Genomic DNA, 16,730 nt, shown 5'->3' with positions numbered 1-16,730 from the left:
CCAAACACCCTATTGCTGCCGTCTGGTTCCCAGTGTGGATGGAAATCCTATCTACGCCTGTTTTGTAGTCATGCCAGGGGAGGGTGGCGACACAAAATGATGGCGCAGTCATCCCTTATGCCACAGACAACGGCATATGGGTTTTTGCGCAGTGTAAAAGTATTGTAATGTGTTATATCACTGGCTATACCAATAATAAAGGTGAATACCACCAATAATTATTATGAGATAATTCCCTTCAATTTCCCCAAAACAGTCTGCCTGTGGGAGCGGCCTCCGGTGCCTCATTGTAGGCCGTACACCTGAGGTGTGCGCATACCATAGCGATGTGTACCATTAAATACAAAGCACAATGAGTGAGTGCACACACCGACTACAGTGGATATACAGAGGTGGCAGCTCTATGCACATAGATAGGTATAGAAATTCTGGGCCCGGGTACTGCAACATCCTGTGGGACCACATCATGTATGGCTGCACCCATTTGTGAGTGGGTCTAGCATGTGAGATGCACCCACTCACAGGAGCATAGCACAGCACCCAGCAGCTGGGACTAAAGTAGTCACTACTGTATTAGGATGGCGGGACAGTCCCATAATAGCTGCATTTCTTGTCAGGCTGTATATAGATGCTAAAATGTAACACACAAATTAAAGTGCTTCTACTTTACTTTGTACATCTCTCATGTAAATAACACAAACAATCTATTTTCTATCATAGAGATAGATGTATGAAGGACTTAATTTTTACATAACATCAGGTCATCTTATACACACACATTCCGCAGCACATATCCTAACCCACTGCTCCATGCTCCTTCTTCACTATCTACCCCTCTGTGTCGCCCCTGTCTGTCTGCCCTTCCCCTTTAGAATGTAAGCTCTCACGAGCAGGGCCCTCATCCTCACGTGCTTCTCCTCCCCCTACTTATAGTATAATTTACTCCTAACTCCCCACAATGGCACCTACCACCTGGTTGCTCATGTCCTGCTGCTTGTGTTTTGCAGCTGAGTTTATAACCTTGTCCTTGTCCTGCATTGTTTTGTATTACTATTTACTGTTTTTCTTGTGTGCTCATTTATGTACTGTGTAAGGCGCTGCGGAACCTTTGTGGCGCCATATAAATAAAGGATAATAATAATAATAATAATAATAGTGCAGGCCAGGCCAACCTGTGGCTCTCCAGCTGTTGAGAAACTACAAGTCCCAGCATGCCTTGCAACAGTTTTGCTGTTAGGAAATGCTAAAACAGTAGCAGGGAATGATGGGACTTGTAGTTTCACAACAGCTGGAGAGCCACAGGTTGGCCAGACCTGGTATAGTGAATTGATATTACTGTACTGTTGGGTGTGAGACTGCAGGTCACAGCTAGAGGGCGATGAGAGACGTGTCCAACAGTGTAATACATCTCGCACTCCCAGCAGAGGGCGCCAACAGCAGGACCGGGGGACACGGCTAAAACAAAGTCGGCGGCGCCGTTACCTGGCAACGCTCGCCAGGCGTCTATTACGTCACAAACACTCGCCAGATATCCAGCGGGCGAGACGATGCACTGGTGCCGTTGCTAGGGGCGGGGTTATGATGTCATAGACAGACATTCAGTTGGGCACGGCGGGAGGATTGAGCTGCTGCAGACGGGAAGCCATGGCCGGAGGTACCGGGGTCTGTCAGTTCTGCGTCGGGACAGTGTATAGTAGGGGGGTGTCAGTGCTGGAGGACAGTGTATAGTAGGGGGTGTCAGTGCTGCGGGACAGTGTATAGTAGGGGGGTGTCAGTGCTGGAGGACAGTGTATAGTAGGGGGGTGTCAGTGCTGGAGGACAGTGTATAGTAGGGGGGTGTCAGTGCTGGAGGACAGTGTATAGTAGGGGGGTGTCAGTGCTGCGGGACAGTGTATAGTAGGGGGGTGTCAGTGCTGGAGGACAGTGTATAGTAGGGGGGTGTCAGTGCTGGAGGACAGTGTATAGTAGGGGGGTGTCAGTGCTGGAGGACAGTGTATAGTAGGGGGGTGTCAGTGCTGCGGGACAGTGTATAGTAGGGGGGTGTCAGTGCTGGAGGACAGTGTATAGTAGGGGGGTGTCAGTGCTGGAGGACAGTGTATAGTAGGGGGGTGTCAGTGCTGGAGGACAGTGTATAGTAGGGGGTGTCAGTGCTGCGGGACAGTGTATAGTAGGGGGGTGTCAGTGCTGGAGGACAGTGTATAGTAGGGGGGTGTCAGTGCTGCGGGACAGTGTATAGTAGGGGGGTGTCAGTGCTGGAGGACAGTGTAGAGTAGGGGGGTGTCAGTGCTGGAGGACAGTGTATAGTAGGGGGGTGTCAGTGCTGCGGGACAGTGTATAGTAGGGGGGTGTCAGTGCTGGAGGACAGTGTATAGTAGGGGGGTGTCAGTGCTGGAGGACAGTGTATAGTAGGGGGGTGTCAGTGCTGCGGGACAGTGTATAGTAGGGGGGTGTCAGTGCTGGAGGACAGTGTATAGTAAGGGGGTGTCAGTGCTGGAGGACAGTGTATAGTAGGGGGGTGTCAGTGCTGCGGGACAGTGTCTAGTAGGGGGGTGTAAGTGTTGGGGGACAGTGTATAATAGGGGGGTGTCAGTGCTGCGGGACAGTGTATAGTAGGGGGGTGTCAGTGCTGGAGGACAGTGTATAGTAGGGGGTGTCAGTGCTGCGGGACAGTGTATAGTAGGGGGGTGTCAGTGCTGGAGGACAGTGTATAGTAGGGGGGTGTCAGTGCTGGAGGACAGTGTATAGTAGGGGGGTGTCAGTGCTGGAGGACAGTGTATAGTAGGGGGTGTCAGTGCTGCGGGACAGTGTATAATAGGGGGGTGTCAGTGCTGGAGGACAGTGTATAGTAGGGGGGTGTCAGTGCTGCGGGACAGTGTATAGTAGGGGGGTGTCAGTGCTGGAGGACAGTGTATAGTAGGGGGGTGTCAGTGCTGGAGGACAGTGTATAGTAGGGGGGTGTCAGTGCTGCGGGACAGTGTATAGTAGGGGGGTGTCAGTGCTGGAGGACAGTGTATAGTAGGGGGGTGTCAGTGCTGGAGGACAGTGTATAGTAGGGGGGTGTCAGTGCTGCGGGACAGTGTATAGTAGGGGGGTGTCAGTGCTGGAGGACAGTGTATAGTAGGGGGGTGTCAGTGCTGGAGGACAGTGTATAGTAGGGGGGTGTCAGTGCTGCGGGACAGTGTCTAGTAGGGGGGTGTAAGTGTTGGGGGACAGTGTATAATAGGGGGGTGTCAGTGCTGCGGGACAGTGTATAGTAGGGGGGTGTCAGTGCTGCGGGACAGTGTATAGTAGGGGGGGTGTCAGTGCTGCGGGACAGTGTCTAGTAAGGGGGTGTAAGTGCTGTGGCACAGTGTATAGTAGGGGGGTGTAAGTGTTGGGGGACAGTGTATAGTAGGGGGATGTCAGTGCTGCGGGACAGTGTATAGTAGGGGGGTGTCAGTGCTGCGGGACAGTGTATAGTAGGGGGGTGTCAGTGCTGCGGGACAGTGTATAGTAAAGGGTGTCAGTGCTGCGGGACAGTGTCTAGTAGGGGGGGTGACAGTGTCTAGTAGGGGGGTGTCAGTGCTGCAGTACAGTGTATAGTAGGGGGTGTCAGTGCTGCTGGACAGTGTCTAGTAGGGGGGTGTCAGTGCTGCGGGACAGTGTATAGTAGGGGGGTGTCAGTGCTGCGGGACAGTGCCTAGTAGGGGGGGTGTCAGTGCTGCGGGATAGTGCCTAGTAGGGGGGTGTCAGTGCTGCTGGACAGTGTCTAGTAGGGGGGTGTCAGTGCTGTGGGACAGTGCCTAGTAGGGGGTGTCAGTGCTGCGGGATAGTGTATAGTAGGGGGTTGTCAGTGTTGTGGGATAATATCCAGTAGGAGGGTGTCAGTGCTGTGGGATAGTATCCAGTAGGGGTGTCATCTGTGTTTGTGGTAATGTTCAGAAAGATTAATGTAGCTCTACATGTTGGATCTGTACAGTAGCAATCTATGTATGATAACCAAAATTCCTTTTTTTGATCCTACGTTTCATAGTAATATTATGCATAAGCCGGCTATATAGGCATATCAGAGTGTGCTACAGTGACATGGTCTGCTCATTAAACTTATCTGTAATGCAATTGCTCTTTGAGTTTTGACTTCTTTTAAATACTCGTATTTCCATTTATATTGCCCCTCTCGTACTCCCTAAGCCCCCTACCCCCCTTTATAAAGGTCTAAAACAACCAATGACATTCTAACTATACTATATCTCCTACACATTGTATAGCTAGAGTCTGGCTGCTACGGGCAAAACCTTCATGTTTCCTTTTTACTAGATCTGTCGCGTCAGAATCGGGTGACTCGCTGATACAGGACTAATATGGATCCTAGATAAGGGTCTGGGTTTTGAGGTTTCAACTGTTCACTACTTAAAATGGTGAAAAACATCTTTATTTCTTTTATGTGAGGATTTTCTCTATTACAGTTTCATGGTTGCTATCTGGGACCCCAAGGTTTGTGGTTCCCTTCTATACTTCCTCCCTTGGTGAGCTCATCTGTTTTTTTTTGGCCACTAATAATTAATCTCCATGCAGATGACAGTCAGATTCACCTCTCCTCCCCTTCTCTCCTCACTCGGGTCCCAGTGTTTTCTTACACGTAACTGAGCTGATCATCTTCCCACTCTCCCGAAATACCTTCACCTGCCTTCTATATTGCTGTTCATCGACAATTTCATCATCTCTTCTTGCCATAAGGCAGCTGTCTTGGCGTGAACCTTCCGCTCTCTCCTTCATACCCCACAGTTAGTCCCGCTTCCAGTCTTATCCATTCCGCCTTCGTAATGTCTCCATGAACAGACTCTTTCTCACTCTGGAGGCACTGAAGACCCGTCATCCACTCACTGGTCATCTAACGCCTGGACTACGGCAATTTTCTCTTATGTGGAGGATGCCTACCTCTCTCCATTCCGGCCAGTCCTCAATGCTGCTTCTCAACTCATCTTCCGCTTCAAATGTACTGCTTCTACCTCCGTACTCCACCAGGCCCTACACAGCCCCCCCCCCCCCCCCTTCAGAATCCTATTCAAACGCCTCACTGTCACCTACTGTATAAAGCCATCAAACACATCTCTGGCCTCACTTCTCCCAACACTCATGCCCATACACTATTTTTCCACCTCTCCTCCTATCTTACAACCTCTTCCCTCTCCCACCTCCAAGACTTCACCTGTGCTGCTCCTAATCACTGCATCTCTCGCCCTATCAGACTCTCCATCTCTCTCCAAAGCTCCAAGCAGCCTCTCAAAGCTCACTTCCGTGCTAAAGGCTTCCAGGTCTCATCCTAACAGTCTATGCTCCTCACACACCCCTGTCTGTCTGTCCCTCCCCTATAGATTGTCAGCTCTCTCGAGCAAGAACAGACAGTGTAATGGTTAGCATTACGGCCTCAGAGTACTGAGGTCGTGAGTTCGATTTCCACCTCGGCCCTAACTGTGTGGAGTTTGTATATTCTCCATGTGCTTCTGTGGGTTTTCTCTGGGTACTCCGGTTTCCTCCCACAATATACTGGTAGGTTAATTGGCTCCCTCTCAGATATGAATTGCTTTAAGGTACCTTCCCTGCGAATGTATATATATGAATATAAGGAGTGATTTAGAGATATATGCTAATAGAATCACTAACATATGCTAATGCAGCCAGAGGTGTCTGAGGACAAATGATGCCTCCTGCCAGCATCGCAGATCAGAGTGCTGCTTCCGAAGACTCAGCATCATATCACCTTTGCGACCATCGGTCCTCTGAGTAAGCCTAATCTTACTCAGAATGGCCGCTTGAAACGCTCAACCAGGGCCAGGAAATCTGTGACTGAAGGCGCAGAGCCTGGCCTCCGCACGCCTACAAAATGGGGACAACGCCATAGAAAATGTTATCAGCCCCATAGTGTAAATATCTGGTATGGTCACTATGTTTTCTTTAGGTATAGGGGCCCATTTATCATTGAATTTTTGATGTAAAATCCCTGAAAACACCCATTCGGGGGTTTACCTCAAATACTAAGTATCCCCCAGATGTATTAATGAGGGACTGCAGCAGGTATCTCTGATATCTGCTATGATCCCTCCAATTCCGCTGACAGCCGCCTCCCCCATAGGTTTCTATGTGAGGATGCGATGCTGCCAGATTTACCTATATCCGGAATGCGATGCATTCCCGATATTGGCCCCTGCAGCTAATGCCATCTGAAGATGGCATCAGCCGCTGTAGCCTATGGGCTACACCGCACATAATTAGCCGGCGGAGGGATCCCCCGGAACACTCCCCCGGCAATGGCAGCCAGTCAACGGGACTGCGCATGTGCACTGTCCGGCAGCCCTTTCGGAGCCCATCTCCCTGCATGTCCCGGATGATACATCCGGCCGTTCTGATCGCACTTTGCCATGCGATCATGGGTGTTACTGGCATGCCTTGATCACATTGCAAAAGCGATCATTAATAAATGGGGGCCAATGGAGTATCTGGAGTGTGCCATAACACCTGATCTGATCTGATCTGAGGTTCCTGTAGCTGGGATACTAGGCTTCAATACGCTACAGTATAAACAACCCAACTATAGAACAATAAACCATTACTTTAGCTGGCACCAAGGGGTATATTTACTAAAGTGCGGGTTTATAGAAGTGGAGATGTTACCTATAGCAACCAATCAGGTTCTAGTTCTTATCTTATCTTGATGCTAGATAAATGTTCAGTAGAATCTGATTGGTTGCTATGGGCAGCAACAACACTTTTATAAACCTAGACTTTAGTAAATATATCCACAAGTTTTTCTAAATATAAGCTTTTCCACTGGTCTTTGAAGTAGATGTCAGCGTAGGTAACCCCTGGTTTATTGCCGTATGCGGCTGTCACAGGATACAAACCACATCTGTCTTTGGGAGTGAACATTTCTGTACTTTGTTTTATTCTATTGACCCCTGATTCTGTCATAATCATGACATTCCCCCAAAAAATGTATTTCAGTGTTGGAGGTCATTATTATTATTCTTTATTTATATGGTGCCACAAGGGGTAACATAGCAGTTACATAGCAGTCTGTGCACAGGGCACACAGTGACATTGGTGTGAGTGGTGGGTGAATAGGAGAGGTTACATAGCAGCCTATACACAGGGCACACAGTGACATTGGTGTGAGTGGTGGGTGAATAGGAGAGGTTACATAGCAGTCTGTGCACAGGGCACACAGTGACATTGGTGTGAGTGGTGGGTGAATAGGATAGCACATAGCAGTCTGGGCACAGGGCACACAGTGACATTGGTGTGAGTGGTGGGTGAATAGGAGAGGTTACATAGCAGTCTATACACAGGGCACACAGTGACATTGGTGTGAGCGGTGGGTAAATAGGAGAGGTTACATAGCAGTCTGTGCACAGGGCACACAGTGACATTGGTGTGAGTGGTGGGTGAATAGGATAGGCTACATAGCAGTCTGTGCACAGGGCACACAGTGACATTGGTGTGAGTGGTGGGTGAATAGGAGAGGTTACATAGCAGTCTGTGCACAGGGCACACAGTGACATTGGTGTGAGTGGTGGGTGAATAGGATAGGCCACATAGCAGTCTGGGCACAGGGCACACAGTGACATTGGTGTGAGTGGTGGGTGAATAGGAGAGGTTACATAGCAGTCTATACACAGGGCACACAGTGACATTGGTGTGAGTGGTGGGTGAATAGGAGAGGTTACATAGCAGTCTATACACAGGGCACACAGTGACATTGGTGTGAGTGGTGGGTAAATAGGAGAGGTTACATAGCAGTCTGTGCACAGGGCACACAGTGACATTGGTGTGAGTGGTGGGTGAATAGGATAGGCTACATAGCAGTCTGTGCACAGGGCACACAGTGACATTGGTGTGAGTGGTGGGTAAATAGGAGAGGCTACATAGCAGCCTGTGCACAGGGCACACAAAGTGACATTGGTGTGAGTGGTGGGTGAATAGGAGAGGCTACATAGCAGTCTGTGCACAGGACACACAGTGACATTGGTGTGAGTGGTGGGTGAAGAAGTTGCTGCCACAAATCTGTATAGCGCTGCTGGTCAATACGACAAAAAATGTTGGCAGTAGCAATTGCATCGTGAGTGAAACCGCGTAAATCAACTACTTTGTGAATATTACTAGTTGAGGTATAATCTGGGTTGTAATATCTGTGTCAGTATAAGCCAGTAGAGAGTGGTTATAAGAGATGCCTCACTGTACATGGTCCTGCTGAGTTTCCACGTCCTTTTTACGTGCGCTGTTTGCTGTTGCTCTTGTCCGCAGTTTGGCAGCATCCCTTTGTGAATGTGTTTAAACATGTGCGGCTGGAGGAATGGAAGAGATCCAGCAAGGACGGGGATGTCAGCGCTGTTATGGTAAGGATTCCCGGACCCGTTACACTTCCGCCATTATTATTAGAAATCATCGCCATTAGAATGCAGATAATTAAAGGCGAAAACCCCCATAAAACAATGGACCTCATTCAGAGGCGGTCGCTCGGGAGCGATCGGTCGCTCCCAAAGTGATCGACAATATGCAAAACGAGCGCTCAGTCGCAACGCACATCGTACGCTCGGTAACACCCACAACAATGAAAGCACACCTCCTATATCTACGGCCTGATTCAGAGTCGGTCGCAGGCGGCAACCTACGTCAGCACGATTAACACCTGTTACATTGTTAATTGCCTACAGACATCGGTTGAGGCAGAAACCATCGCCAGCACTCGCAATGCTTAAGGTAGACCCTGGGCTACCCTTAGCTCTGCGAGCAGTAGCATCGTTATTGCAACGAGATGACGTGTGTGATGACTCGCTCAGTAATATATGCACGCCCTTAAAACGCCCTTTTTAAGGTCATCCACGCCTGCGTGCGCACCACCACACCCCCGTTCACAAGCACCTTCCCCTGTAACCACCCACAAACGGCACGAAATGTCAATCACAGCTACGACCTCGTAGTGACTAGCGAGCAAGAGGATTGTGGTCGGAAAGACAGGCTTGCGCACGCGCACTGCCATATACACGCATGCGCAGTTGAAAAAACATCGCTCGCTACGACCAATCGCTCCGTGCGACCGCCTCTGAATGAGGTCCAATATCTTTAAATTAAACAAAATCACTTTTCCTTGACTGCCAGAGCGTGAGGAAATCTGTAAAAGTCCATCCCACATTCCATGTCATTCCATAAAATGTCTTCCTAAGGTGCGTACACACTGGGCGATTAGGAAAGACAGTACGATTATGACATCGTAATCGTACCGCCGTTCCTGATCCCCTGTAGTGTCTGTACTGAACGATCAGTCGTTCAGTGCAGGCTCCCTCCATCATTCCTGAACATGCCAATCTGTCCTTATCGGCAGGTTGTGCTGCATGTTCAGGCGGTGGACAATGTCTGAAACAACCAGCGGGAGCGCGCATCGCTGGTCGTTTCCGACATAATAGTGCACGATTACTGACCGATTGCACAATTACGATGTCGTAATCATGCAGTCGCTCAGGAATATCGCACCTTTATAAGCAATATAAACTATGGACTGTTTCCAGTGTACATGATTAATGCGCGGAGTATTTGCACAATGATTAGGGACGCTGGGAATCTGGGATTTAGTGTAATCTCGTGGATGTGGATTATTTCGGTGCACCCAAATGCAGATGTTCCCTGTGATTTTGCCGTACAGGTTATCGCTAAAGGGGACAAATCACCGACTTTTCTCCTTATTTTCTTTTTTGTTTTTAAAATAAATTATAATAAAAACCTACGTGTCCTGATTCTGAGTACTATGCTAGGTCGATGTTAGTTGAACTATTTTTTTCATTTTTACTGCGCATGCGTTGAAGTCTGCCGTGGATGTGTCCTGATTGCGTTCGTACTGAGTCGCAGTTGCGATTTCAGACGCACGCACGGAGAAGGGTATTGACAGTCTATTGGGTGTTCCTGGGCGATAACTGGGAGGTGGTTACTCAGACGCCCATAGATAGGGCGTGTTATGGATGTGACGGTAAAGTGGCTGAGTACACAGGCGCTTAATCGCTCACATTGGGGGCCATACGCTGACGGAGAATCTGCACCTAGCATAGAGCTGGTGCAAGTTTCCATGGTTAGAGACCGATGGCGGTGTCTAAAAGATGCACCAATCTGTATTTGAGTGTGTAAGACGCTCAAAATGGGCACCTCAGTCCTTGCACATTCGGACGTACAGTTGTGCACCAGGGAAAGGGTTTGTAGCTGTATTAGCATGAAGTCGCTGATGAGCAACTGGCAAAAGGCGCAGCCACGGGCAAGGCATCAGACTCAGGCCACAGTCTCCCCATTTATACTGACTACATACAACCTAGACCAAAGCTATTGCTCCCTGACTGCACAGAGCACTGGTGTGAGGCCGCTGTCATACTTATGCTGGAAAACTAGTGTCAAATGCACCATTCATTTCTTGCATTAACTTGGATTCCAAACCAAAAATGTTGACTCAATTTGCTTTTACATTAATTTAATCAACACCAAAGCATTAATAATCTTACAGAATGGTTCATTCTATTTTCATTTGGACAATGCAATTGGTTATTTTTCTGTGAATTTCCCCTGTCACAGGACAAAACCCTGAAGTGCACAGTGTACAAGATCCGAGGGTCTATACCAGCTGGAAACTACATCCAGATCCCCAAAACCAGTTCCCAGAGTCTGGGGCTGACGGGACGTTACCTGTATGTGCTGTTCCGGCCGATACCTGGGAAGCATTTTGTGGTACACGTAGATGTGAGCACGGAGGTAAGGCAGAAGCTGGCATATGTTCTATTATGTTGTCCTCCTATAGATACCACTTGCGGGCACTACTATGCCTCGTGCATGTGATGTTTGTGTGGAGGTTAAAATACTTAAGGCTTAAGGTGCATACACACGTAACGGTATTGTAACCACCGATTTTATGTCAGATTTTCCCTTGAAAAAGTGAACGATTTTTTGAAGTGTAATGAACGATTTTAACAACGATGAACGAGAAATGTTCCTTCCCTTAATGAAAAGTTGGACAGTCTGAAATGGGCGATGAACGATAACTACAAACGGGAGCGCGCTTGAACGATTATCGTTCATCTTTATAACTCAGAGACGAGTGAACGATAATGACATCGTTAACGACAAATCGTTCAAAAAATTGTTAAGTGTTTATGTACCTTTTAGGCCCTTTGTTGGGCTGCTGAGGGCTGTAAATATTAATCTGGTTTCTGTCGCTCAGGATGGCCAATCTGTCCGAGTTTCCTTCTCCAACCTCTTTAAAGAGTTCAAATCCACCGCCACGTGGCTGCAGTTCCCCTTTGTGTGCGGAGCAGTAAAGGGTTCTGTGTATGACAGCACCGTGCAGACTGCGAGACACGGTGAGTGCGGTGCTATTAATACCGGGCGAGGTCTTAGCGTACTGTAACAGCGCTGTCACATTATATGTGTGGACACTGTGGCATCTTACCTTCTTGTCACTTACCAGGACTGGTGGGTCTGGCGCCGTCGGGCTCCCGCTGGACATGTCTCCTGTTGGACCTCCAGTACATCCTGTCTTTGTATCTGAGCCGTAGATACAGTCACCTGAAGAGTGTTAAGCTATGCTCTAACCTGCTGGTGAAGAACCTGGTGACCAGCGATCTGATCTTCAGCCCTGGTAAGATCAATCAGGCCCTTTCTCCAGTTTGGCCTTATTGTATTCATGTATAACAGGAGAAAGACCCCCCCCCACCTGATGTCTTATTACATGTGGCAGAATGCGATATTCCTACTATCTACCTGGCTCATCCCCTTGTTCTGTCTGTACCTGCCGCTCCAGAATTCACTTTCACCGAGGCACGGCAATCAAAGTCCCTTACGAATGGTGTCTCCCCAATGCCCCGAGAGATGGCTTTTCTTGTGCCGAAAGGAGAGAAGTGGCAGGACCTGTATGACTTTATAAGGTGAATAGTAAAGGAGAAATCTTTATTCTTATGTTCTTTACAGTGTAGTATTCTAATAGCCCCCATACACCTACATGATTTCTGGACAATTACACGATTTTCACACAATCATAAGATGGATCTTGTGAAAATCGTGTCTTTCTCCTTCATCCACTAGGGGACACTGGAGTTCAAGACAGTGGGGTATAGACGGTGGTAGAGCAGAGCCTGGCACTTTAAATAATTCAGAAGTGTGACTGGCTCCTCCCCCTCTATGCCCCATCAGCCCCAGTTTTTAGAATGTGCCCGAGAGAGCCGGTCGCACATCAGGCTGTCTCCAGCCTTTTTCATAGTTTTTAATTTTAAGGTTTATTTAACAAGCATTGAGGACAGGCAGGCTGCTTACTGTGGCAGTCTGCCTGCTACGTGGGAGCCGCCGGGAGGGCACCACACGGCTACTGCAGCCTGTGTCCGGTGACCCTGAGGAGGGGGCAATAACAAATTGAGTCATCGGACTCTGCGAGGCCCGCCACTGCTGACACCGGCATGTGTCCGGGTTCCTCGCCGCCCCCTCAGCCCAGCATCCCGGCCGCAGCAGTCCGTAAGTATCCCACCACTCCTGACTAGCTGGAGTGGTGGGCCAAAAACGCTGGGCTCAGGAACAAGCGGCTATTACAGCCTCTTTCCCCCTGTCAGTAAACTGGCAGTGTCGGAGCTGCTTATGTGACCCGCCGCTGCACTCTGCAGTCAGCGGCCGGGTCTCTACTAGCCACTAATTCCCCCTCCTATTTAATGAGGGGAGGACCGTCTGGCAGTGAGTCACTATAGGTGCCTCTGTGGAGGAATAATTGTAGCCGCATCGGGGCTTGTACCGTAGAAGCTCCGGCGACGGCATTAACGGGGGGCACTTAGACACCGCTTCAGCGTGGCTGTCTGTAATCTAGCAGCCGCTCAGCGGCTGTCAATTATCACAGCGCCGGTGCTTACAAAGAACACCGGCGCCAAGTTAATCTCCCGCGCGGCTGTTATAGGCGCGCTTAAACAGAGTCAGGCTCTCCCTCCTCTTATAAAGAAGGAGACGCTGCACCGCTGACTACAGCGCTGACAGGACGTGAGGCGCGCAGTAGTCCTCCCAAAATGAAGATGGGAGGTGTAGCGCCAAATGCCCGCCATTAGCGGGAACGGTAACGAAGTTAGTGCTATTCCTGGTTGTGCGGAGGCGTGGCTTAGGTCCGGCGGCCATTACTACTCCCGGGGAGCAGGTGCCGCAATTGCTTCTAAGCCTCTCGCTTAGTTGGCGCGCAGTACAGCGCAGGTTTACGCTTGGCAGTGCAGAGAGAGGTCTGGGCCCCTGTAGAGGCTACACCCACTGTAACCTTAAATGCAATTCCGCTGCTGCAGCTACTACAAGGCATGCCTAATGTAATATGACATGCCTACATGGGGAAGTGTGTGTTTATACATGTATGTATGTGCGGGGCCTTCCTGCATGTGTGTGCATTTGTGTGTATGTGTGTGCATGCATGCACACACGCATACACATATGTGTGTGTATGTATATATATATATGTATGTATATATGTGTATATATGTATATAAAATGTCGGTTATTGCCAGTATTGTCTACTGAATTGATGGTGCAGTGGAATACGCTGTGCTGTGTAGAATCTGTTAAAAAAAAAAAAAAAAAAAAAAAATGTATATATGTATAATCCCCTGTGCATAGCAGTAGCATATATGGGCAGCGGCAGAATCTAGATAGAACCTAGTTTGGTCTCTATAATAGTATACTGCTAGAATAGATTATGCTGATGCATACTGAGTGAATTACAAACCTACGCACGCAGTGTAGCAGTCTTCCTGCTTACTGAGTTACGCAGCGGCAAGGTCCATATAGAACTTGAATGGTGGTCAGATTCCACAATGAATTGTTAGAAGAGAGAGCACTGCAAAACAGTCGGCCCCATAACTATCCTAACTGCTGCCCTACGTCATTGTGATGTTACTGTGTAGAGGATAGTTATAACCATTTTACGATTGTCTTATCTCAAAATGGCTGCAGGAGTCTGTTTGATTAAGTTTTAATCAGTACTCCTAGTAAAGAGCAGCACCTCTACATATCATGGGACCCGCCGGCACTATTATAGAGTGAGTGTCTGGGCCCCTGACACTAGCTCAGGGAGGAACATGCCGCAGCCTAATACAGAGGCTGTGTCCGTGTCACTTGCCCTCCGCATGATCTGCCGATTGATCTATGTCTGTGTCAAATAGGCCTGTATACATCAGTATACTGCACTGAGGTCGTCTCTTTGATTCCCACTTTGAAAAAGCGGGTTCAACTGGAGCTCAACTGGCTCACCCAATAAGGCGAGTACACCAGTGACAGAAGGGTCCCAGGATCAAAACCAGTCTGGGACATCACGCTGTTAAAATATCCAGGCCCCTATGCCGTAGCAGAATGACGGCCACACGCGGCACATGAGCAGTCTCCCTGCGTGGAGGTAAGCCACATGTATGTATATATTTGTTTGTTTGTTTTTTTTTTTTTTTATATATATACATAAGCCCTACTTTAGAACATATAAATATGTCTGGAGTGAAGTTTGTCCTGGGCTCAACCAAGGTCTTGGCTCAGTTCATTCCATGGCTCTACCTGTTGCTCATGTTAAATATTATTGTCACCTATTGATCTTGATGTAGGTACGCGTATAGTATCGCTTCTTATCCTTACCGTAAAGGCAGTGGAGGATCTGTTATCAGTTTTGTCTGATACCTAGCATATTTTAAAAGAAGGATCCTGCGATTGGAGACTGGACTCTCCTGATGCGGTAGTTTGGTACTATATCCATATACCGTATATATAATATGGTGGCTCTATAGCCTAGAGTCATGTCCTGCAGCTTACATTGTGATAGTCACAATTCCCTCAGGCATTGCTTCTAGTATGGACCCTATGCATGTCCTGGGGCCTTCTTGTATGTCCACACATGTATATTGTGGAGCAAACTATAGGACTCTAAGAATGCAAGAGATATATATATATAATATAGCATGCTAATCTCCTAGTACAGGAGTCTGACAAGTAAGTTTCCTATATTGGTGCTAACTCTTCCTTTCAAAGAGATTGCCTTCTCATGCAACTATGTTCTCTGGGTGTACGTGTGTATATATACTGATATATTCACATTCTTTGTATGAATATTTACTAATAATTGGGAAAACCTGTTTTTTAACCCTAACTGGGGTTATCGCTACAGATATATCCTTCTTTACCTGGGATAATTAAGGCACTCTATGTCTATGTACAGGTGCCTTTCTCAGTATAGGTTCTAGTACTCAAGATTATTGTTTTGTCAATATCTCAATTAAACAAGGCTATAAAGTGGCCCCTAGATACACTTCATATCAGTACATGGGGAATCCAGGTTCTACACCATCCTCAGGACCTAATTGTTTAAATGACAACAGACTGCAGTTACTGCTCCTGTGCCTGAAGGCCTAGGGCCACCCGCCGAATAGGCGGGGTCAGGCCTGGCTTGATTAGATGGGTGAGTATCAAGTAAATCCTTGGACCTGCGGTTCAATTTTGAATCCTTCACGTTGTGATCACTATAACTTTCAAGGGTCACTGGTGGGGATCCATCATCAAATATGTAATATTTCTGTGTGTATCTTTACCGGTACAAGGTCTTATTTAAATCCGCCTTTTAACTAATATGCACTTCACCATTATAAGTATGAATGTACTGATACACTAGCAGACCGTATTTAGGGTATATGTATAATCTCTATATGTATACACATCCCTAATGTAACAAGCTCAGGTTTAGAGTCCTGTTGTACAAGCTTCTTGTCTCCGCTAACATTTTGCTAGTTTTCTACAGTATTTCCTAAGACAACATCGCCAGACTGAAGTCCGTGCTGTAGAGCATTGCTTTTAGCCCACTGAACTACTCTCTATACCTGACGTGACGGGTTGCTGTGAGAGGGAAAAGGTCAGTGACATTCTACATAGCGTCTAGAGGGCTTCTGGTTACTCACAGGTAAGCGGTACCTCACTAATTCCTCGGAAGAGGCTACTATTTCATGCAACCTGGCATTACAAGTCTCCCGTCCGCACCCTAGCTGCAGTCCTAGCAGCCATCCGCTCTCATGATCAGTTGGCTCTACTACACTTTAGAGCTTTCCTGGCGTGTGGGTGCATAGTTCCAACATTGAGAGTGCTCGCTTCAGCAGCACATTTTCTAAAAATTGGAACGATACAGAGAAGATTTGCATAGCCCCTGCGCAAGGATGACACGCATTTTCGTGAAGCATTCCATACTTAATTGTCACTTTATTCTACTAGAATTTGTTGGAGTTATAAAGGACTGTAGCACTTCTATGGGCTAAGGCACTTCTTTACATTAAAGTGTGCGGTCATTCTGTTCTGCATTGGGAGCCCGATTCCTGTTCAGTATCTTTGAATATTTTCATCACACTGACAGGTACCTGATGGGTACTTTTATGGTTGTCCTAGTTCTCTAGCCTTGCTGTATGGGATGCTTCTATATATATTGGTAGCTCTCCCTGGGTGGCTGTTGCATCCGTGTTTTTTAACTGCCTGGGTATCCGGGTTGTTTTCATACTATGTTCGGGCCAGCAGTTTGTACTGACTACGCACTTCCATCATGAGGGATGTTGTCTGTTGTTTGGGGTCGTTGCTGTGGTTTTCTTTTCAGGCCGGCACAGGGCGTGTGCCGTATAGTCCCCGCCTGAGGCGCCCCATACACGAGTTTGAGACCCATCCCAAGCGGTAGTGACCTCCCTATAGGCAGG

General features: G+C 48.0%; 1 protein-coding gene and 1 non-coding gene across 3 annotated transcripts in view; both read left to right on the top strand.

Moving 5' to 3' along the window:
- Positions 1 to 1,568: 1,568 nt before the first annotated feature.
- The window catches only part of WDR90 (WD repeat domain 90), a 60,252-nt gene continuing 45,090 nt past the window's right edge, over positions 1,569 to 16,730 (top strand). For both annotated transcript variants that reach the window (XM_088464582.1, XM_088464574.1), the window contains exons 1-6: positions 1,569 to 1,654; positions 8,281 to 8,372; positions 10,588 to 10,764; positions 11,231 to 11,369; positions 11,477 to 11,647; positions 11,810 to 11,933. In XM_088464582.1, coding sequence (XP_088320708.1) covers positions 1,645 to 1,654; positions 8,281 to 8,372; positions 10,588 to 10,764; positions 11,231 to 11,369; positions 11,477 to 11,647; positions 11,810 to 11,933 — 713 coding nt within the window. In that variant the 5' untranslated portion in view covers positions 1,569 to 1,644. The remainder of the gene's footprint in view (positions 1,655 to 8,280; positions 8,373 to 10,587; positions 10,765 to 11,230; positions 11,370 to 11,476; positions 11,648 to 11,809; positions 11,934 to 16,730) is intronic.
- On the top strand, positions 16,133 to 16,240 carry LOC148535030 (U6 spliceosomal RNA). The gene has a single exon (XR_015876475.1). It is a non-coding gene; the product is annotated as a U6 spliceosomal RNA (small nuclear RNA).

Source organism: Taudactylus pleione, unplaced genomic scaffold (assembly GCF_031769625.1).
Source record: "Taudactylus pleione unplaced genomic scaffold, aTauple2 ptg000061l, whole genome shotgun sequence".
NCBI lineage: Eukaryota > Metazoa > Chordata > Amphibia > Anura > Myobatrachidae > Taudactylus > Taudactylus pleione.
The sequence above is the reverse complement of the archived record's forward strand: the minus strand, read 5'-3'. Positions and strand labels throughout refer to the sequence as shown.